A 24,498-nucleotide genomic window follows, 5' to 3' on the forward strand; every position below is an offset into this window, starting at 1 on the left:
ACCACTCGTCCGACAGTTGTTAAAAATATTCCAGTAACAGTTCATTATATTGTCTGTCTGTTGAAATCACGATACAGCCCACATTATTTGACGTAGAACGTCAAAATTTAGCAAAACAATTTATATTGTGTCTGGGATGGTTGGTATTGAAAATGAGATACATCGGTCCACGTTTTGGTATAGTCTCCATATAACAGTACCTCCCGATATTCGGCATTTTGTCGATTTTTGCTAGATTTTTTCATGGATTTGTCTGAAAAATGCTATTTGTAGGTCATAATGGGTCCTAGTTCGTGTGGCGAAACATTGTATGTATGGGTCCACGCTTTGGTATAGCTCCCATATAACAGTGCCTCCCGATATTCGGTATTTTGATGATTTTAGCGACATTATTTACCGGAATGGTTTCAAATTTGGTATTTGAAAATTGTCTGTGCAAGTCCACGTCTTCGTATATCCCCCATATAAAGGTACCTCCCGATATTCGGTATTTCGATGATTTTCGCCATATTTTTTCACGGATTTGTCCAAAAATTGGTCTTTGTAAGTCATAATGGTTTCTGGCTCTGGTGGCGAAGTATTGTATGTATAGGTCCACGTTGTCGTATAGCCCCCATATATTATATTTTATTTTGATGATTTTTGTCACATTTCTCTGCGGATTTTTCTAAAAATTGGTATTTGTATGTCCTTATGTGTTCTAGCTCCGGTGGAAAAATATTGCGTGCATAGGTCCACGTTTTGGTATAGCTCCCATATAAAGGTACCTTCGAATGTGTCTAAAAATTGGTATTTGTGGGTCATAATGGGTTGTAATGTTTCCCGGCCGAACTTAATGTTTATTTACTTGTTTTTATCTCACCCTTTCACCCTTGTTTTTTCTCACCCTTTTAGTAATCATCAGATTACTAAATAAATTCTTATTTTCAGAACCTTTACATAAATCTTACCTTCAGTTTTTTCCAATTCCTTGTCAAATGTTTTAAATAAAACAATATTCAATTTTTCATTTACTTTTTACAAATATTTCTTGTTGTTGTTTAAAACTTTATTCATCATCATGTTGTTGTTGGGGTTGATCATTTGTTTTTGTTTCTTTTTTTCAGATTTGTTTTTTTTTTTTTGATGAATTCATTATCATTAGCATTCATCATTATCATCGTATTATAGTTATGATTTCTGTCATTATTATTGTTGTTGGTTTTTGTTTTTGTTTTGAGAATATATGTATGTATGTATGCATGTAATGTGTTGCAATGTAGAGAGATGTAGATCATAATAATAATAATGCTATTTAATCATTATGACAATGGATGTTCAAATTTGAATTATTTTTTTGTTTATTTATTTATTTTGTTGTAATGTGGGTCTCTGTTACAGATTTTTTTGTTTTTGTTGTTATTTCACTTATGTGTGGTTATTTTTATGTTCTTCGGCCTGGGATTAACTTCTTCTTGGGGTGGTAATTTATTTATATTCGGTTTTTTTTGTGTGTACGATTTTTATTTTATTTATTTACTTTTTTTTAATAATTAACACTAAAATACTTATTTAAACACCTCCATTTTGCAATTATTAAATTAATAGTTTTTTCCGTATATGATTTTTTAGGTCTTAGTGGCTAATTAAGATGTTATTTTTTCGGTTTGGATGCTAAGTTTTTTTTATTGGTTTTGAAAAAAATTTTACAATTTTTTTGTTTGATTTTTTTTAATTTTCTTTATTTTATTTTTATAAATAATTTATCTTTTTTTAGCAAAAATTCCCATTACAGATTATTGTAATTATGCTTTAGTAATTAGTTTAGGGTTTCCCACATTTTGTGTTTTTTTTTTTGTTTTAATATGTATATGCTTTTTGTTGTAAAATTATAGTTTTTTTTTTTTGATTTAAAACGTTCTTGTTTAAAAAAAATGTAAATTCATTTTTAATGGGAACTAAAAAATATATATATATGTATATAAACATTTAAAAAATGTAAACGCTTTGCTTTGCTAGTATAATTACAAACTAAAAAACAGGACTTTATAAATAATAATAATAAAAAACGTTATTCTAAAACGCAATATAATTTTTATTATTTTACTTTGTTTTTTGTTTTTTTAATATTTAATATTAAAATATATTGGTTTATTTATATATGTATATGTGTACATTATTTTGTTTATTTCTTTTTGTTTATTTTTCTTGTTTTTTTTGTAAATAATAATAAAAATTAAGTAAAAATGCTTTACGTTTCTAATATATAAGTATTTAATATATAGTAGGTTTATTTTACGTTACTTATTTTTCATTTTTAAATTTTTTTTCATTACCATAATTTAATATAACTATATATATATATATAAACTTTTGTACAATAATTTCATAATTAATAATTATTTTGTTTATTTTCTTTTTTATTTTAATTTTTTTTATTTTATATATATAAATATTTGCCATAGTTTTGTGTATACAATGAAGACCATAAAAAGTTTATTACAATAGTTGTTTTAATGTAGATATCTATTTAAAAAAATTCTATTTAAAATATAATTAAGGAAATACAAGGCCATCTCTTTTTTGGGGTTAGGATGCCGGAACATATTTTTGTGATCAAAAAAAAAGGAATTTTCATTTTTTGTGAAAACACTAATTCACAACAAAAGGAACAACAATATAATACAAAGGAAGAAAAAGAACAATTGCAGACAGCCGTCAAGATGGTGGGCAGCATAATTTAATCAGAAAAATATATTGGATGGAGATATCCTTCCCAGTGGACATTATTACAAACAAGTCTTATGCCATGTATACGTTTGGCCTTTTTGTAGGGTTAACCTACTTTAAGAGGATTTATTTGAAGTATAAATAATGGATACGACAATTATAATCCAAATCCAGTTGATTAACCCATTTATATGTAAACGTACTGTTTAGCTATATAATTTTTTCGAATTTGAAAATTAGTTTTTTAAAGTTTTCTGTGGTAAAATGTACTATTAAAACAATTGGTCCAGTTCAGAACCTGCAATAATCTACTAGAATCGATCATCGGATATCGTAGTAAAAACTTTTAAAGCTATACAAAAAATAAACAAAAAAAAGCCCTTAAAAATATCTTTCAAGTTTTTTTTTTGGCTGGTCTTTAAAGTCTGCTACTTGATTTTTGGCTTCCCCATTAGTAGTAAGTAATAAGAGCTGTTAATAATCGATTTCCTGGAGAAGTCCATTACATTCAGAACCCTAAAATAATCACTTAAATGTTCCAGAATCTGGAACAGAGCAAGCAGTGCTGTTAAACTTTTCAAAATACCACAAAGGTGGGTGAGGCCGATATTTGGAGGCCATAACAAAACGATATATTTAATACTTCAAGGAGTGTCATCTACCAAATCCTCTTAAAAACCAAATTTGAAACAATTTCGTGGGTAAATGTGACTGCGATTATACCGAATTTCGATGGGTATCGTTATATGGGGGATATACAGCAAGGTGGACCTATACATACAATGTTCTGCCACCGGAACTAGAACCCATTATGAACTACAAATACCAATTTTTAGACAAATTCGTGAAAAATATGGCGAAAATCATCAAAATACCGAATATCGGGAGGTACCATAATACGGCGGCTATACCAAAACGTGGACCTATGTACATAATATATCGCCACCAGAACTAGAACCCATTATGAGCTACAAATACCAATTTTTTGGACAAATCCCTGTAAAAATGTTTCTAAAATCATCAAAATACCGAATATCGTGAGGTACCGTTATATGGCGGCTATACCAATACCAACCATCGTAGACACAATACAAAGTGTTGTGCCAAATTTTGAAGTTCTACGTCAAGGTGGAGGGTATAAAAAAAAACGAAAAAATTGGTCTGTTCCAGAACCGCAAAAATGTAAATGTAAACGTTTTTACTATGATAACCGATTTTCCCTTCATGATATCGAAGAAAATTGCACAACTAGTAGATTCTTGCAGGCATTGGAACAGACCAAATATCTTTCATAAATTTTTGGGTTATCTATAAGGGCTGCTACTTGGTTTTGGTTTCAGAAAAGTCTTCATTTCATAGTTCATAAAAGATATAAATAGTCGACTTCCTGCAAAAGTCTATAACATCAAAAAGCCTTAAACAAACACAACTAGTAGATTTTTTCAAGTTGTGGAACAATGCAAGAATTGTCTGCCATGATTTCAATAAAAAAGGAAACAAAACCTCAAAGTTAATGGTCTGTTCCAGAACTGTAAAGCAAGAATGTAAAGCTTACTACGATAACCGATTTTCCCTTTATGATATCGAAAAAAAAATTGCAAAAATAGTAGATTCTTGCAGGTTCTTGAACAGAGCATAATTCTCATTGATTGAGTCCAGGCAAAATAAAAAAAAATATTTTTAATATGTTTCAACACAAAAAAAAAGAAAAAAGTGGATTTTTAAAACTAAAATTTTAACAAATAACCAAAAACTGCATATCTTCTAAGGTGCTTAGGATGTGGAAGTTATGGCGGAAAAGGTATTCCTGTTCACACCAATAGAAAACGTAGCAAGCAGGCCTGCATTTATTTCAATAGAGACTTCCCAAACTTCAAGTTTTTGTGTGTGTGTGTGAGTGGCGTTTTTTAAGGTGCTAGAAATAGTTAATCGGAAAAGTCTCAAAAATATATATTTTATTACAAGAAATTTGGAATTTTTTAACTATACACCAAAATTTAGCAATAGCTTAAGATGCGAATACATAAAACGATTTTCTGACTGGCTTAAGTCATCGGCTAGCTTCTACGTAGAGTTGACTTCTTCGTACGTTGACTTAGTTCCATTTTGGCCCTACGCTCCTTTATCCTTTTCCAAAGGAATTTTACGTTAACTTAGTTCCATTTTGGACCTACGCTCCTTTATTCTTTTCCCAAGAAGTTATTCGACGACTTAAGCCAGTCAAAAAAACATTTATGTATTCTCACCTTTATACTTACACAGCATTCCAAAAGCTATGATCAATAGTTTTATGGTTTCTGTAATCAATGGAAACCATTATGACATAATTGAGAATGGAACCGAAATTTTTAGCACCACAGTGGTTCCATATGTTTGGGAAGGTGTGACAAAAATGTTTCCGTAAAACTAATCGATCTGATTCGTTTTAGCGAAGCTTCATAATGACTAAAAAATAAAGTAACCAACACATTTTGATGTTAGGTCCACGTTAAAGCATCGTCGCCATATACCGATACCCTCTCACTTAATGACATTTGAAGATTTTATTTAATATTTTAGTTTTCAGCCCTTCCTTTTTATTTCCTTGTTCCAATATAAAAAATATATGACATTTATATTCCACAATGTTCGAAATAAATTTTTGAACTCATCAGAGCCAGTTTCTGTCAGAGCTGAACATATCATCGCAATCCATTCCGCAAATATTGAAAAATGAGCTCGGGGTAAAACCAAAAAGTGCAAGAACTTACACCGCAACTGAAAGAAAATAGACTCAAAGGAGCTAAAGAGTTGCTTCGCTTAGTTGAAAGTGGTGAACTGCCTAATTTAGGTTTCTTCGATGAGAAAACATTCGTTGTCCAGCAGTTTGTAAACAAACAAAATGATCGTGTTTACTTGGCAAAGAGGTCAGCTGAAAATGTGCACCTTCGGTTGGCCACCAGAACTCAAGGGCCGGCCATGGTGATGGTATGCGCTGCCATAACAGCCGATGGTGGCTCTTTGCTCGTATTAATCGACCGTGACATCAGAATAAATGAAGAATATTATCGCGAAAATATTCGCCCCACCCAAGACATAATACCCTGCTGACCGCAGTATGGGGTAGGGTATAAAAAACACACTTCAAAAAATAAATATTGAAACTACACACCGCCTTCTACAAAGAGCCAATTATGAAATAAAAAAACAACCAAATTAGGAAATCAAAACCAAAAAACAAAAATGTTTTTTTTTTTTAAATATAAATCAAAGATATTTAATATCGAATATTGTATATATATATATATAAAAATATATGTAAAACTGTCATTGACAAGAAAAATAAAAAATTAAAATATTTAAAAATATATAAATGTATACGAATTTGTTTTTGTTTATATTACAAATTTTTTTATATATTTCTTTTTCTGCTGCTTTGTTGTTTTGCTTTGAATAATAGTAATAATAATAATCTTTACTACAAATCCTTAATGAATACATCATGAAAGCCAAGAAGAGTTTTATTATTTTATTTTTGTATTTTTTTTAAGTATATTTTTGTTTTCATTTAATTTAATTTATATAAGTACCTATAGTATATTATTAAGAATTGTTTTTTTTTTCTCTGGATCTACTTTTTCTGTTTGTTTTAATAATTTTATACAATAGGGTGTGTGTGTGTGTATGTGTGAAACAGTTTTAGCTTTTAAATCTAAAGAAAAAAGGAAACAAATACAAATTATGAGTTTAGGAAAGAGAGAGAGTGAGAGAGAGTTGGGGGATCATGTTTTTGGGAGAGATAGAGGGAATAAACGAGTTGTTTTTTTTTATCATAGATTTGTTATTATAATACAATATACTTAATTAATTCAATTCAATTAATAGTTGAGAATTTTGTTTTTGTTTTTTTTTTTTTTTTTTAATTTATTTAGATCCTCATAGTTATTTAATTTTAGAAACTGTACAAAAAAAAGATGATCCTTTTAATACTTTTAAGTGATTTTACTGCTTTTATTTTCCATGGTTTGTTTGTTTGTTTGGGTCGGGAACGGGGGCCTTTTCTAAGTAACAGTAGGTAGACAAGGGGGGTGGGGCAAGTTAGATTTCAAAAAATAAATTAGTTTCGTAGTTTTTTTTGTAGTCTATGCTATTTTTTTCTAAATGGTCCATTTACTTTTTGTTGACGGGGGGTTCAAAAAAAAAACTTAGCCATCCATTTGGAATTTTGTTAACCAAAAACTTCCTCCTGGAAACCCAAACTAAACTGCATCATTTCCATTTTTACAGCTTCAAAAAGCCTGGAATTAGGTTAGGTTGAAAAGGGTCGCCACATAAAGATATTAGATTCCGGACATTTAACAAAATTCTTGGCAAGAACTAGCTTCAGATTGTCCAAATATTTTTCTTTATTAAATTACCTTTTTTAAATAACCAGTAAAAAAAGTCTTAAAGTCCAAAGGAACAAAGGAAATAACACAATAAAAGGCAAATCGAACGAAGATATATATGGGAGCTATATCCAAATATGAACCGATCTCGATAAAATTTTGTAAAGGTGTTTCTGAACTGTAGTTGATATATTTCCACGAATATCTTTGTTTCGGAGTGCATATTACGGCTGTGAAGGACAAAAACAACAAATAGGATGAACAATATATATGGGAGCTATAGCTATGTCTGAACCGATTATCACAAATTTTGACATACTGTTTGTAGGCTCAATTTGGACGTAAGTTCCAAATTCCATCCCATTTGGGCAAATATTTCAAGTTTGGTGCACAATAAAAGGCAAATCGGACGAAGATATATATGGGAGTTATATCCAAATATGAACCGATCTCGATAAAATTTGGCAAATGTGTTTCTGAACTGTATTTAAGATATTATCCCATATATTGTTGTTACAGAGTGCATATTACGGCTGCGGAGGACAAAAATAACAAATCGGCTAAACAATATATATGGGAGTTATTGCTATATCTGAACCGATATCGATCAAATTTGGCATACTTATTTCCAAGCTTAATTTTGCCGTGTGCGCCAAAATCCATCCCATTTGGACAAATATTACACGCTTGGTGCACCATAAAATGGAAATCGGACAAAGATATGTATGAGAGCTATATCTAAATTTTGACCGATTATCTCCAATTTCAATTTGTGCAAAATTTCATCTGGATCGGGCTATAAATTCTTCCTTTCCGATTTATAAAACAAAAACATATCAAAAACAAAAACCCTAAGCAGACCTCAATGTCTTACTTTCCAATGATGAAGGCTCCTAACTTGCAGGAAATGTTTCCACACAAGGACTTTAAAGTCTAAATTTAAAATGAAATAATTTATATATCGGGTTATAAAAATGACTCTAAAATTCCGAAATTATGCTGGCCCTGCACTTCATTTTGGAATTTCTGTCGTCCTCTGAAAAGAAATTCTTTCTGGGAGTCTAAGACACCATCTGCTTTCTGGCCATTCAACTCAACATCTTTCACAATGTCCACAAAGTCTTCCTTTCCGATCTATAGAAAACCTATCAAGAGCAAAAACCTATAATACCCTGGCGACCCCTTAAGCAGACCATTATTTTTCTATTGATCACAAGAATTTCTACGAATAGAAGACCCCTTGAAGAGGCCTTCAAATCCAACAGTTGCTTTTTTTTTATAATTTTATCCCTTATTATTTACATGGCTTTAATTAGATCGACGCAAAAGGAAGGATACAGTCAAAGTTTGGATTTCCCAAAAGAATGTCGGGGATGGTTTGGTTTTGCAACCAAAAGGTTTTTTTGTTCTTCGGGGGACAGTTTTAAATTGGAATTCAATTTTTCTTTTCTTTTTTTTTTGAAAATAATTTATTTAAATTTCTTTTTTGTTTTCTTTTTCATCATCATTATCATCATCTGAGGGAATTTACCATCATTTGTTTATAGTTTTGTATTGTATTTTTTTATATGTATATATCATTTAATAATAATAATTGTTTTTGTTGTTGTTGTTTCGGTTTTTTTTTTTTTGTTGATTTGTTTTAATTTAAATTTACAAAAACTAAAAATAATTTTTAAAATAAAAATAAAAAAATTAATTTATCTCTTAATGCCATTTACCAGTAAATTGTTGTTGTTGTTGTAATGGTTGACTTATTTGTTTGTTTGTTGTTGTTTTAGCTGTTAATGCTTCCACACTACCATAGGTTTACATTCATCCTCCTGTCATCCTGCTGTTTTCTTCTGGTTTCCTTGAATATATTGTGCGGCTGGCTGCTTTAGAAGTGGGGTGGGTGGGGATGCGTTGCCACCAACAAAAGCCATTCGAATTGCAGGCGGTGGCGGCGTTTGCGCGGCACGCATACAGACATTCATTCATTCCTTCTTCGAGTCATTCATTCATCTATCATGGCAAGACGCGCATTCACAATTCGAAATCTTAAGTCGTTTTTTACAGGAGATGTTGTTGGATGCCGAGCGTGGAGCGCGCGTTCCTTAACTCAGCTCTCTCTCCCTCATCCTCAGCTCCGCTTCTGGCCACCACCACCCCCCTCGGCGCGTCTACGGTTGCTTGGAAACTGCAGCCATTGAGGACCACAAATGTTGAAGCATGGCAGAACCCAGACCCTCTTTGACACTGTTCATCATTGCTACCGCCAGTAATGCACTGGTCTCATCTTCATCGGCGGTACTGGAACTGCTATGGGCAGCTGAAGAAGATGCCAGTGCTGCTGATGCTGCTGCTGCCGCTGTTTGTGATTCCCCAGTCATTTCAGCCGGATATTGTTGTTGCTGATGATGATGGCCGGTATTGCTGCTGCATATTTTGTTGCTGCCGTTTGCTGTGGTGCTGCTACTGGAACTGGAATTGATTATGGCCGCCGAGGTGGTGGAGGAAGAGGAATTGTTACTATTGTTCATCTTTTCATCAATATCTGTTGCTGCTGCTGCTACTGCTGCTGTTGTTTGTGGCTGTTGCGGTTGTACGAGGTTGGTTTGTTCGGGCGGTTATTGCATGAAATAGTCGTTATTTTCTGTATCTTTCTCAAATCTTTTCGCTTCTTCGTGCATACTCTCTTTGATTTTTAATATAGCCGCCGATTCTGTTTGATCATTCTCCCCAGGTCCACCAAAGCCGCCGAGATTATAGTCACCCATACCACTGCCCGAGTCTTCTCGAGGCGTGCCGGGTCCTCCGTTGGCTGGTGAGTTCTTCATACCATCAAGACCGGTGCCGTCGCCCGCTCCCCCATTAAGTACAGGACCCATAGAATTCGGACCGCCACCCATGGGACCCATGCCGCCGGGACCCCCGCCGCCGCCGTCAGGCCCTCCGCCCATGGGAAATTCTGGTTTCATTAGTGAATACATGTTGTCGCCAGGACCACCGGGGCCGGCCTGTGTGTTATCTTGTGGTGATGGCATTATGGGTGTACCCGGTCCCGGAGGACCATTTGAGCCTGGACCGGGACCATAGTTGCCCGGTGATGACGATGAATACGCATTCATGGGCGCTGTCGCATTCGGTTGCCATTGAGGTGGTCGGCCGCCCGCTCCCATACCCATGGGTGGCATGCCACCCGGACCAGGCGCTGGACCTCTCATTCCTCCCGGACCGCCATAACCCATGGGACCCATACCACCGGGTCCCCGTGGAGGATTCATGCGAGGATTCATTGGACCCATACCACCCGGCCGCGTGGGATCCATGCTATTAGGCATCATGGGCTGGCCAGGTGGTCCGTTAAACTCATTACCCATGCCTTGCATGCGCACACCTGGTCTGGGTCCGCCAGGATACCGTGGACCGCCCATAAATGGCGGTTGACCCGGCATCATTTGTGATGGTGGCGGCTGTGGACTTGAGGCGTGTGTGGGCGGTGAAGGTCTCATCGTTGAACTGGGAAAGAAATTCGCTCCCATTGGACCACCCGGCCCCATGGGACCATCGCTGCCGGGAGGCATTTGACCTAGAGGACTGGGTGCTGGACCGCCAGCACTGTGTGGACCACCAGGGCCGATTCCGTTTACACCATAACCCGAACTGACAAATCCATAATCGTGGAAGGCTTTGGCCTCTGACGAGTGATCGCACTGATCACGTCTTTCGGGGGCGGCGCAGTACAGATCCCAGAATACGCACCACCATGTGTGCAGAAAACCCGGTGGTTCGCCCAGTGTGATGTTCTTCTCCCATCGTATCTCGGAGAGGAACGTTTGTGCTGCTTTTTGCGCTCCGACATGTAGCAGGTATTCGTACACGTACAGAGCTAATTTTTCACGGGCCTGAGCATCTGAAGGCACCGATGAGGTTTTAGATTTGCCATACATGTTTGTTGGTTATATTGTTGCTGTTGCTGGCTGCTGCCGCTTGCTTCTAGATGGTCTAGATGGTGAGGGGAGATGTGATGTGTCAATGATGTTGGGAGCTGCTGCTGCTTTCAAAAAACCGCTGTGCGGTGGAGGGAAAACAACCGCTGGATCTACGTTGATGATTCCGGCGGCGTTTAATCTCCTCTCCTCTTGCTTTTGTTGCTCGCCCGTTTGGCGATTCGTCGATTGGCGCTCACTCACCCTGTATTTGTTGATTTTAGTATCGTTGTTGCTGCTCTTGGTTGACTCGAGTTTTGAAATGTGTCTATTGTACTTGGATGGCTAGGCGATGGAAGTGACTTTCAGCAAAAACGATGAAACGCCAATGGAAATATGAAATCACAAAAACAATTTTCAATTTTTTGTTTTTTCTCTATATTCGTACTTTCGTTGGTTGGTTTGGTTGGTTTTTCTCACCCCCAACCAATCATTATTTTTTGTTCTTTCTTTTCTTCAATTCCTTCGGTTTATCCTATTTTTCCTCGTTCTCTTTGCCCGATTTTTTGTTCAATTCTTTCGGGTTTTCCACTGTTCGTCGTCGGTTTTTATTTTATTCCCTTGTTTCTCTGTGTGTGCTGTATATCTTTCTTCTCAACGTTTGGTTTCTGCTCGCCGTCGTTGTGGTGTCTTCTCACTTCAACTATTTTTGTGTATTTTTGCGACTCCATTCATTATTAAAATTTTGGTGGTGGTGTGTTTACGCGGCGTTAACTTTTATTAAAATTGTGTTTTCTGTTTCAACTAGAGTTGAGTTTTCTTCTTCTTCTTCTCCTTTTGCGATTCAGCCGAGAGTTCGGTTCAGTTTCAGTTGTTGAATTAAATCTTAACACACGAAAAAAAATAACAGAAACACCGAAACACCAATTGATTTTTGTTTGAGGGTTTCCTTGTGTGTGCGTGAGTTTCTTCTTTCACCTATATCCTCCTCTCATCTGATTTATACACGACGGACGACTAATACCATCAAAATTTAGTTCATATTTGTCTTCTTGTATCTGCTGCTTGCTGCTGTTGGTTGGTGCTTCTTCTTCGTTTTACCGTTTCTTTTTTGCTTTTTTATTATTATTACTGTTGCTGCTGTTGTTGGTTTTGTTATTGCTGCTGCGACGACGACGACTGACGTCTCTTCTCTGCTGCAGTCGGTGTGGTACTTTATTATATTATGGTTGTTGTTGGTGGTGTTGCTGTTGGTCTGGTTGCGTTGCCTTGCGACGTTGATGATGACAGTATGTAGAGGTGTGTGTCCGTGTGTTTGTATGCTTGTGGGACTGTGTTGTGTATTGATGGTACTGCTGCTGCTTCTTCTTCTTCGACTGACTGACTGGTGTGTTGAGTTCGTTCGTTTGCGCTGAACAACCACCTCATTCGTTTTTTTTTTTTGGTAGCTTGATGTGTTTGTTGTTATTATTGTTGCTGCCGCCTGCTATACTCTTGCCACTCTTGACAGAGCACGCTCTGCTAGTATTGATTTTCTCTCTCTTTCGCACTCACACGAATTCTCTCCCCCCGTTTTGTTTGGTGTATGATGATTTTGCTGCTGCTGTTGTTGTTCTTGTTGTTGTTGTACGACGTTTCGCAAACTGAAAATGTAGGAAAAAAGAAGGCAAAATTCAATATGAAAATAAAATTCAAAGATGAGAAAATAAATGTAATGAAAGAATTGCCAAAATGTACAGTGCGAAACAGTATTGCAAATTTAGTGATTTTGTTTATTTTATATTTTGTAGGATTTTTAACATTTGTTGTTAAAAACACATTAATGTATCAGTGGGGATCGAAAGGGAGATACAAATCGAGTCCAACAAGACAATGAAAACGTCATGTTATATATAAAAATCATATATATATTTTGACTTCAAATTCAATTCAAATATCGACGACTTGTTTCGCAATTTATGACAGATAAAAGTATTGAAAATTGTGAACCTTTGAGGATGAGGTATCAGAGGGATTTCGCAGATATATATCATCTTCACAACAGATCTTGTGTTAGCAAAAATATTTGGATGTGTGAAATTTGAAGAGAGTTGGAAGCTTATTTCGCTTCATTTGAGCCTTTTGTTTTTCAAAATCGTGAACCCTATGTGCGGGAGGAACCACAAGATATCTTCCGATCTCTGCCATTTTTAGAACAGATTTTGTACTGATGGAAATACTGAGATGTGCCGAGTCTAAATGGAATCGGATGTTAATTTCGTGTTTTATGAGTTTCATGGATATTTAAAACTGTACCCCTTGTGGTGGGGGAGGTACCAGAAGGAGTGGCCCGATACGTCCCATCTTCACAGCAGATCTTGTGTTAGTAGGGATATCCCATTATCCCTACTGTGAAATATTAAGAGAACCGGATGGTTATTTCGGCTTTTATGATCATTTTGGTTATTCCAAATATTGACCCTTTGTGGAGGAGGTACCAGAAGGAATGGTCCGATCTCTATAATCTTTTAAACATATCTTGTGTTGATGGAAATATTAAAATATACCAAGCCTGAACGAAATTAGATGTTAATTTTGCTTTTTATGAGCTTCATGGATATTCAAAAATTTAACCCCTTGTGGGGGAGGAACCAGAAGGAGTGGACTGATATATCCAACCTTCACAGCAGATCTTGTCTTAGTAGAAATGGTGTGATGTGTGAAATATTAAGAGAACCGAATATGCTTATTTCGGATTTTATAATCGTTTTAGTTATTACAAATGTTGACCTTTGTGGAGGAGATACCAGAAGGAGTGAACCGATAAATTCCATCATCACACCAGACCTTGGGATAATAAAAATATTGTGATATGTGTAATTTGGAGACAATCAGATCATCACAATTTATAAGAGTTGTAATTATTCAAAATTTTGACACTTTGTGTGGGAGGTACTTGATGGAGTGGACCGATATTGTTCATTTTCGTACCTGACCCAGCACCTATGCAAATACAAGGATTTGCAAAGTTGGAGCAAAATTGAATAATCCTTTCTCTTTTTGTGCAGTAAAATATTTTGTTTGAAAATTTCAAACTTTTGTGGGGGAGGTACCCGAAGGAGTGGTCCGTTATATTCCATCTTCCCACCAGAACTTGGGTTAATAAAAATATTGTGATCTATTTAATTTGTGAACTTTCGGACTCTTACGTCACATTTTATAAGAGCTATAATCATTCAAAATTTGAACCCTTTGTGTTGGAGGTACTTGATGAAGTGGACCGATATTGTCCATTTTCGCATCTAACCTAACACTGACGCAAATATTAGATTTTGCATAGTTGAGGCAAAATTGGATTATCGTTTCTCTTTCTGTGCAGAAAATATATTTTTTGATAATTTCGACCTTTTGTGAACTCCGAACTTGATCTAAGTTTGACAAAAATATTACGATGTACCAAGTTTGGACCAATCGGATACTCCCTTTGAGAGTTATCGTGCGCACCAGCCAGTCAGACAGACGGACATCACCTGATCGACTCCAAATGTTCTGAAACGGGTTTGGTCAAAAGAGGATGGAATTGAAAAGTTAAATCCACAAGATATTGTAAATCTATATATTTGCTTTATTCGACTGAGCGACCTCTATTGTTTTCCCATGCGAGATTCACCACAATTTATTATATTTTTTAATAAAACGACAATAAAATATTCGCCTACATTTCTAGGATTAATTACAGACCATGGTTATCTGCACACTTCAATAATTCCACCATATATTAAACTAAACATCCCCATTCTCTCTGACAAAGCCCAACTTCTATATACAAAACTATGCAAGACAAGTTTTTGGCGTGTTTTTGCGTTGTGTGTTATTGACATCACTTTTTTTTGGCAAAACATAAAAAAGAGAGAACGACAAAACACAGCAAAACTGAAATTATACATCTTCGTACCTAAATATATACCTACATACGTATGCAAATGGATTGCCAAGTTACAATGAAATGTTTGCGAAAACTGTATTAGAAGAGCTGAAGAAGAGAATGAGAAAACAATGCCTTTTTAAAACCCGGCTTTAGGGAGAGAGAGTGAAAAGGTAATTCTCATTCATTAACAACGTCAACCTTATTCGTCAACACATAATTTCTTTCTTCCTCAACCTTTTTTTCTGACTTAATCCGAGTTCTTGTAAGAAAAAACATGGCATCCCTGGCTAGCAATTCAAGTGGAAGGGAAAATAATAATAGTTGACGTTAGCAGTGCACATATCGCAACACCATGGTAAAAAAAGTATGAAAACCTTGTAAAACGAAAAAGCGACCAACCATTCTTCGATTTGTAAAGCCAACATTTCGTTTGCATGGAATACCCCTATAGGCTTTTAACTCCCCCTATTTCAAAAAGAAGCTATGGTAGGTTTACAATTTAAGCTATGGTAGGTTTACAAATTTTCTTATTTTTGATTTGAACATTTTGTTATTTGACTTGTTGTTGTTGCAGCTCATACATCTGTGTTCGTTCTGTTTCCATTTTATGACTCCAATCAATCTGGTTCTCTAAATCCAGTCTCAAAAGGGATGCAACCTGTATGGATTTTCCAGATGCAGCTGCCACGACAGCGCTACCTAGTAGTTATGCCTCGCTTTAAACGTACTATAAGTTGTCATGGTTATGGCCCATTAATGGCTGTTATCAATATAGGTAAATCTCCTGATCCTGATAGTGTCGTTCCATCCATGAAGTAGACGGTTTCATAACTATCTTGGGACCGAAAAGCCAAGTCAACTAGGCTCTCGATAAAAAAAAAGCATTAAATTGTTTGAATATTTATATGAGATATACCAGCTCAGAATGCAATCGGGTGTTAATATCGCGATTTATGAGCTTCATGGTTGTTCAAAATTTTGACCCTTTGTGGGGAGGTACCAGAAGGAGTAGACCGATATATCCCATCTTTACATAGATGTTCCGATAGCAGAAATAATGTGATGTGTGAAATATGAAGAGAACTGGATGTTTATTTCGGATTTTATAATCGATTTGGCTATTCAAACCATTTGTGGGGGAGGTACCAGAAGGAATGGTGCCATCTCAACCATCTTTATACCAGATTTTGTGTTGATGGAAATATTGAGATGTACCAAGTCTGAATGGAATCGGAAGTAAATTTCGCGTTTTATGAGCTTCATGGATATACAAAACTTTGCCAGAAGATATGGTCCAATCTCTACCATCTTTATACCAGATCTTGTGTTGATAAAAATATTGAGATGTACCAAGTCTGAATGGAATCAGATGTTATTTTTGCGTTTTATGAGCTTCATGGATATTCAAAATTTTGATCCTTTGTTGGGGAAGTACCAGAAGGAGTAGACCGATATATCCCATCATCAAAGCAGATCTTGCGATAGCAGAAATAATGGGATGTGTGAAATATGAAGAGAACTGGATGTTTATTTCGGATTTTATAATCGTTTTGGTTATACAAAACGTTGTGCCTTTGTGGGGCAGGTACCAGAAGCATTAGACCGATCTCTACCATCTTTAAAACAGATCCTGTGTTGATACAAATATTGAGATGTACCAAGTCTGAATGGAATCGGATGTTAAATAAAGACGAAATCCTCGTGCAACTATATGCTTAGATTTTTTAAAAATAATTCCTTTCAAAATTTCCCATTGCCAAATGAAATATTCATAACTCCATTGTATATCAGGATGGGAACCTTTGCTCTAATAAGGAACGAGAAATTGCAGAGCTGGTTACGTCTATTTTAAATGAGGCCACCTTCATAAGGTTATGATGAAAGAAACGGATGGTTCTAGAAGAATCTCTGAAACTTGATTTTGGTAATTTTTTTTTTACTGTTTCATCAACGTTCTTGACAACAACAAAATTGCAAAATTTCCTTTAACCATATTCTCCCTATTTTTGATTCCAAATCTTCTACCCGGCTCATACTTGAAGGTCTACAAATTGTGAAGGTGGTCGATATTCTAAATTTTTATGAAAGTTAAAGAATTTGCATGACAGATTTAGAAAGGTAAAGTAATGCAATCATAGGTTTAATTTTTTTTTTTAATTCATTTGGCAATATTTCATTGTCAAAATTAATATTTTGACAAGGTAAATTGCGGGAAATGCAGGTATGGATAGGTTTATTTGGGAAAAATTAAAGATTAGCAAAAATCTTCATTCCCCACAAAACGTGGGTTAGTCCCAATTCCATCGAACCGATGTATGATACAGCGTATGAATATACCTATCCAACAAGTGAGGGGATGAATTCGGGCCCATTTATATAGACAAATTATAATCGACACTCGAAAATTTTTCAAAATGGAGCTACACATATCATTATATTTCCTGGATTAAGAAAGTCATGAAACAATTGTTTACTAATCAGTCGGTTAGCAACAATCAACATTTTCCTTTAATTTGACCATGTCCTATCGGATGTGTCCAATGTGTCCGAACCATAGTTTATCTAACGTGTATATGTCTGTTTAATAGTTGTGGTTTGCAATTCTCTTCTTACCGACTACGCCATCCAAAACGGAACGACTTTTATTTAAACGACCGCTTTGGTTGGAACGTCTTTTATTTTGGGCGGCACAGAAAACTTAATTTACAGCGTACGACGTGCAAATTAAACACATATGAATATTACCGCTAATTTTGAAAGTTATTGTTAAACAAGACTAACCAAATAAAAAGTCGTTCCAATCAAATTAAAAGATGTTCCGACTAAAGAAAAAAAGCTCCTTTTTGATCCTGGATTTTTCTTCTATAGGGTGTACCCATTGTAAAAAACCCGACATTTTTTAGTGGGATCGTTTAAAATTCAATTTGTAATGGGTTTACCTTCTGTAGCAAAAGACTGCTGGAATAGACCCATTATTTTTTTATCACCCATTAGGTGTGGAAACTTCGAATATTTTTTTTTCAAATAATCGAATTTTAGCCACATTTTTAGCAGTTTTTTTTTAATTTGGTATTTGAAACTCTCTATAGCAGGAAATCGGTACCATCAACATAAATTCTTTTTTAAGACTTTTTAGCAACCGATTTCACTGGAAAAGTGGAAGTGAACCCCAATATTCAAACCCGATTCTTATATTTTTAAAGTTTTTTTACCTCATGGTGGAGGGTAGTAAAAGTTCGACCTGGCCAAACTATACGCATGTTGTTTTGAGCCGGATCCATTTACCTGACATAGACAACATAGGTTTGAAAGCTTATGAAAATACCTAACCAATAAGTGGTCACATGATGGTGTGATTTATAAGCGGTTCGGAAGTTATAGTCAAATTATCGAATTTTGGATGCGAATTTTTTATAAAACCCCCGAAAAGTCGAACAATGGCCCATTATGGGAGACAACAAAATTCACGCCAAATTATAGCTGACACTCTTACCTTTCCAAAATGCTACGATTTGCTCTAATACTTTTTTCGGGTCTAGAGGTATGGGTCTTTCCACACGCACAACCCAAAAATTGTCCGAATCGGGTAAGTTGATTCGGGTCTAGTCCAGCTTTTGAACCCGAAGTTTCGGGTAAAAAATTCCTGAAACACATGTCCGTCCCCCAAGAAAAAATTGTGGACAACCCCAGTTAAGTAAAAACTTTTCGATTTTTTCGAAATTTTTCCAGAGGTAGGTATTTTTACCCTGACTCCGGGAAACTATTTTTTATTGGGGGACGGAACTCTTAGTTTTACTCATGGTACAATGAATTCAAGGTAGGGCAGAACTACCATATGATTTAAATTTTTTTATTTTTCTGGCTTAATATGTCAACTTCATTTGCTTATGTGTGTGTCTTCTTTTCAATAATAAAAAATTGTTCAGAAAATATTCAAATTCGGATGTTTTCAAAATGCTTATTGCAACGAATGCATCGACAAAATCTACAGTTTTTGTCGCGAAATAAACCATAAGAGATATATAGAACATGATATTGAAAAGAAATTTTCACCATTCATTCAGTTTTCGCGGTTTCAAATTATTTATTCAAAATAAATGCAACAAGTTGTTTGCTTTTTTATTGTTTTGATAGTAATTCTGACATTACAAGCCAAACAGGTAGACCTCTATACTTGCAATTTTTTCAAAGTTGACCTACCTTCTCTTCATTGTACCATGGTTTTACTCTAATTCCGAGAAAATATTTTTTTCTTGGGGAACGGACCTGGGACCCCAGATTTTTGACCTGGACCCGGATCCACTTACCCGATATAGGCAATATCGTTTGAAAGCTTATGAAAACACCTATCCAACAAGTGGTCACATGAAAAAGTAAGTGTTCTGAAGTTATAGTCAAATTATTGGTTTTTTGGACCCGGATTTTTTATGAAACCCCCAAAAAGTCAAAAAATAATGACAACTAAATATTAGTACTTTATATAAAGCAGATGGCAATGATGTTCATGTTCGTTCGTGATGGCGATGATGATGATGATTTGGATGGTAATTGTCGACTATTGATTATACCCTACACCACATAGTGGTAAGGGTATTATGTCTTTGTGCATTTGTTTGTAACATGGAGAAGGAAACGAGATAGACCCATACTTACTTTTGAGAACCTTCATAGAATCACTTTCTGAGTCGATTTATGCATGTCAGTCCGTCTGTCCGTCCGTCCGTCCGTCCGTCCGTCTGTCCATGTATTCTTGTGAACAAAATGCAGGTCGCATTTATTATCCGATTGAGATGAAATTTTCCAAACAATATTTTTTTGGCCCAAGGACGAACCCTATTGAAATTGGTGAGAATCGGATCAAATTTAGATATAGCTCCCATATATATCTTCATCCGATTTCGGGTTAAATGTGCACCAAATATCCACTATCAGTCCAAATTACCTGAATTTTGGCACACCCAACAGAGTTCGGCCTAGAAGCAAGTATATTAAATTTGGAGAAAATCGGTTCAGATATAGCTATAGCTCCCATATATATATCTTTCATCCGATTTGATCTTTAAGTCCCTCACATTCCTACTATGCACTCCACAACCGTGATATTTGGTACCAGGTATTAGATGGAGCACAGAAATAGCTGTTTTAAATTTTATCGAAATCGGTTCAGATTTGGATATAGCTCCCATATATATCTTCATCCGATTTCGGGTTAATTGTGCACCAAATGGCCGATATAAGTCCAAATGGACTGAATTTTAGTACATCGGACCAAATTCAGCCTAGAAGCAAGTATATCAAATTTAGTGAAAATCGGTTCAGATATAGCCATAGCTCCCATATATATCTTTCATCCGATTTGATCTTTAAGTCCCTCACATTCCTACTATGCACTCAACAACCGTGATATTTGGTACCAGGTATTAGATGGAGCACAGAAATAGCTGTTTTAAATTTTATCGAAATCGGTTCAGATTTGGATATAGCTCCCATATATATCTTCATCCGATTTCGGGTTAATTGACCACCAAATGGTCAATATCAGCCCAAATGGCCCGAGTTTTGGCACATGTGGCCGAGATTAGCCTTAAAGCAAATACAACAAATTTGGAGAAAATCGGCTCAGAAACAGCTATAGCTCCCATATATATGTTTTATCCGATTTGGTGTTTAAGCCTCTCACATTCGTAATATGCAATTCACAAGAATGATATTTGGTACCAGATATAAGATACAGCCCAGAAATAGCTGTTTGTAATTTTATCGAAATCGGTTCAGATTTGGATATAGCTCCCATATATATCTTCATCCGATTTCGGGTTAATTGTGCACCAAATGGCCGATATAAGTCCAAATGGACTGAATTTTAGTACATCGGACCAAATTCAGCCTAGAAGCAAGTATATCAAATTTAGTGAAAATCGGTTCAGATATAGATATAGCAACCATATATATGTTTCATCCGATTTAGTGTTTTAGTCCCTTACATTCGTAATATTCACTCCACAACCGTGATATTTGGTACCAGGTATTAGTTGGAGCACAGGAATAGCTGTTTTAAATTTTATCGAAATCGGTTCAGATTTGGATATAGCTCCCATATATATCTTCATCCGATTTCGGGTTAAATGTGCACTAAATGGTCAATATCAGCCCAAATCACCTGATTTTTCGTACATAAGACCGAATTCAGTCTAGAAGCTAATACGTCAAATTTGGAGAAACCCGGTTCAGAGATAGCTATAGTTCGTAAAATGCACGATAGAATTAGATAGATTTTGATTTTGTACCAAATATCTCATAGAGCTCTGAAATGCCCTGTATAAACCCTTTTACGAGAGCCCTACTTAATATGCATAGTGGTGTAGGGTATCATATAGTCGGCCCCGCCCGACTTTTGAGCTTTCCTTACTGGTTTAAAATAATGAAAGATGATGAGTTAGATATGTGTGTGCTTGCTTTTGTTATTGTTGCTGCAGTCGGTCGTTGTTGTAAACAAACCTTGTTCGTATTTATCGTATAAATTAATATGCTGCCGAATATGATGTTGCTGTTGTTGTTGTTGCTTTTGTCGCCGTTCGATAATGGCTAAACGAAATATTTAAAAGAAAGAAAAAAAACATCCAACGACAACAACAAAATATTATTTGGCGGTGCTGCTGCTGCCAGCCAGGCTAACTGATAATGGCAGGTTGATGATGTTTGTATGAGCGCGAGCGTTGTTGCTGTTGTTTACTCTCCAAAAAGACAAAAAAAAAAAAAACAAACGTTGAAATCGTAACAAAACACACACCGAAAGAAAATATTCTTCTTCACAACACTTTGTGTACTCTGTCGTCTTAACAACTGACACAGACAGACAGATTGTATTTGAGATGACTTGAGTAAATGATGAAATTTATAATTTCTTTTTATTTTTCTATTTTGTGTTTAAACTTTCTTCTTCATCTTCAACAATCACTGCACAATGAGAAGTTTCCGAAAAAAATAATTTCTTTGCTATTTTTTTGCTTTGCATTACTTGAATGTGGAGCGATTTTTAATTTGGTTGGTCTTCTTGTTTCAATGAAGTTTTTGTTTTTTTCTTTTTGTTTTACACTGAGAAGAACCTATTGGGTTTTCGTTTCTTAATAATTATGTTTAATCCAAGATTCCTTCATTTAGTTTTTTTTTTTATATTTTTTATTCCACAATACAATTATTTTGTTGCTCACATTTATAGTGGATGGAGGTTACCACTTTTGGTTGTTTGCATTTGATATTTTTAATTTATCTGTTTTATGTACTACACACGCACTCTCCTCCGCTCTTTTAACAATAACTCACTACTAACTGGCTTTTTGGCCCGCTCTCGTAGAACACAACGCACAAAAATGTTATTATTATTGTTCTAGTTGCTGCTGCTGCTGGCGGTGGTGTTTTGTGTGTTCTCCCTCCCCCTTTCTATTGCTTACTTCTTTTTCGTTTTTTTTTGCTGCTTTGCTTTTGCTGATATCTACCTTTTTAACCAAAAACAACAAAACAAACACACAGCAAAGCACTCTTCTTCATTCCTCCCGAGCGAACGAGATTTCACTATAATCTTTTTTCAATGTTGTTGCTGTGGTTTGTTGTATGCGAGTGTCACAGATTGTCTCTGTGTGTGTGTGTGTGTGCATGCGTGTGTTTGTTTGAATATGTATAGCATTGCCTTCTTTTTCTCACTTTGTGTTTTTCATGTGCATGCTTCTTCTTATTATTTTGCGTTTGCTCTCTCTCTCGCTCGCTCACTCACTCACTTTTTCCCCCTCCAACAAAGCAAAAACAAAAAAACACACAACTCACACAACCAAACAACGGCTAATAACACACTTGCTCAGTTGTTGTTGTTGGTGTCGGAGCACGGGCTCGCGGCGAGGTACACAAATTTTTGTGACAACGAACGATATGAGGAGAGTAGTAATGATGACAATACGTACGACCAACACGACACTCACAGTTGATTTCGTCAATTTCTCAGCACTGCTACTGCGGCTGCCACATTTATCGTCGTTGTCTTCTTCGTTGGTGTTGCTGCTATTGCTATTGTTTTTGTTGTGTATTTGTTTTTTCTCGTCGTCGCCTTCACCACCACTGATGATATTTTTTTATTCTTCTTTTCTTCTTCGTCGTCTTCTTCTCGATAAATCACATTAAAATTTTTTTCTTGCTTCAATGTGAAATTTTCATCGATATTTTTCAGATCCAATTGCATTTTTACATGTTTCCATTGATCATTTTTATCAATGTTGGCCACTATTTTTTCTTTTATTTTATTTCTTTGTATCTATACGTTAGCACTGTATGTGGTATGCTCCTCTTTTTTATGTATTTTTTCCACCGTGCCGTACGGCTTTTACACATACACAAATTTGTTTAAACAATATTTTGCTAGATTTTTTTTAATTCTTTCCTTTTTCTTTGATTATTCGAGAGAAAATCCGACAATTATTTGGTGTAATTTTCGCTACAAGTGCGTCTCGCGTTTGCTAGCGTATGGTCGAACGACGACGTATGGAGACAATACTCGACAAAAAAACTGCACACACAAACGCATACAGGGGCACTCTTTGCAATTCTTGGGCCACATACACACAAGCAGACTCTGTCACACGCACACAATTTACCATTGTAATTTACATTGGTCGCCCCGCGCGTTCATATGGTTGTCTCTTTTTGGCGCTAAATTTGCCAGAACCCAATTGGAAATGTTATTCTTGTTAGGATTTGGAATTTTGCAAAAACCTCTGGAAAATGGATACCCAACATACCAAAAATACAATACAGCTTGAGAATAATATTATGAAAATAGTTTATCATAAGAATTTTTCAACAATGCTTGAGAAACACTTTTTTGCACAAACTTTTCTCAAATCTGTCCTTTGTTGACAAATTTGTTTTGATTTTTTTTGTGAAAATTGGTTAAAATCAAAACCACGCGAATTTAGGACCCATTTCCGGACGAAACTCTAAGGTAATGATGAATAATAAATCTGGGAATCTGTAGTATAAATTATTTCAATCTCATTTCAGAATGGAGGCGTCAAAAAGTTGCAGGAATTCAACAGAAGTGAAGAATAAGTGGAGGAGATACAGAAGCTCAAATAAGGGGAAAGAAAGCATCTAGGTATCAAGGCAACAGGATGCAGTGACAGCTGGGATGGCAATCAATGAATGAAATGTGTAAAATAATTAAAAAATGAATAAATAAATATTTTTTACCATTGAAAAAATAAGCTTTATAAAATATTACTTTCGTAAGCTTATTCTGCAATTACAAGAATAAGCTTATGAATAAGGGTTCCTTTTCGATTATTCTATAATTGTTAAACAAACATTTCTCAATACATTCTCAAGATTTTCTCAAGCTTTAGGCTTATGTTTGTAAGCTTATTAAAATATTATTCTCAAGCCATTTTGGTATGTTGGGTAAGAAACAATAATTTTCATTGCAAATGTTATATACCATTTAGACGGCTCGATATTTTTTATGTTCCATTCACATAATGCTGGAATTATTCTCATCAAAGTCTGTTGGGATTTTTTTGCACTTAAGGTACTGCAAAAATTTCCAATTGGGATTGTTATA

The 24,498-nt window shown here is 35.4% G+C and overlaps 1 protein-coding gene and 1 long non-coding RNA gene across 5 annotated transcripts; both read right to left on the bottom strand.

The window, feature by feature from the left end:
- Nucleotides 1-1,328: 1,328 nt before the first annotated feature.
- On the bottom strand, nucleotides 1,329-23,448 carry LOC101899261 (single-stranded DNA-binding protein 3). 4 transcript variants are annotated; one of them, XR_891751.3, is made up of 2 exons: nucleotides 22,868-23,448; nucleotides 1,329-12,630 (listed from the first exon to the last, which is right to left on the bottom strand). It is a non-coding gene; the product is annotated as a single-stranded DNA-binding protein 3 (long non-coding RNA). The 4 variants fall into 4 exon arrangements; XR_002195339.2 differs by having other exon boundaries at nucleotides 22,850-23,448; XR_002195340.2 differs by lacking the exon at nucleotides 22,868-23,448 and adding an exon at nucleotides 22,106-22,351.
- On the bottom strand, nucleotides 9,239-9,598 carry LOC101887308 (uncharacterized protein DDB_G0271670). Its single transcript, XM_005190525.1, has one exon. The coding sequence runs from the start codon at nucleotides 9,596-9,598 to the stop codon at nucleotides 9,239-9,241; it is 360 nt and encodes a 119-aa protein (XP_005190582.1).
- Nucleotides 23,449-24,498: the final 1,050 nt, after the last annotated feature.

Source organism: Musca domestica, unplaced genomic scaffold, assembly GCF_030504385.1.
Source record: "Musca domestica strain aabys unplaced genomic scaffold, Musca_domestica.polishedcontigs.V.1.1 12, whole genome shotgun sequence".
NCBI classification, from domain to species: domain Eukaryota; kingdom Metazoa; phylum Arthropoda; class Insecta; order Diptera; family Muscidae; genus Musca; species Musca domestica.

What these genes read in the sequence shown, in the direction of transcription:
- LOC101887308 (XM_005190525.1), bottom strand. Translation starts at nt 9,598, where the DNA reads ATGAACAATAGTAACAATTCCTCTTCCTCCACCACCTCGGCGGCCATA.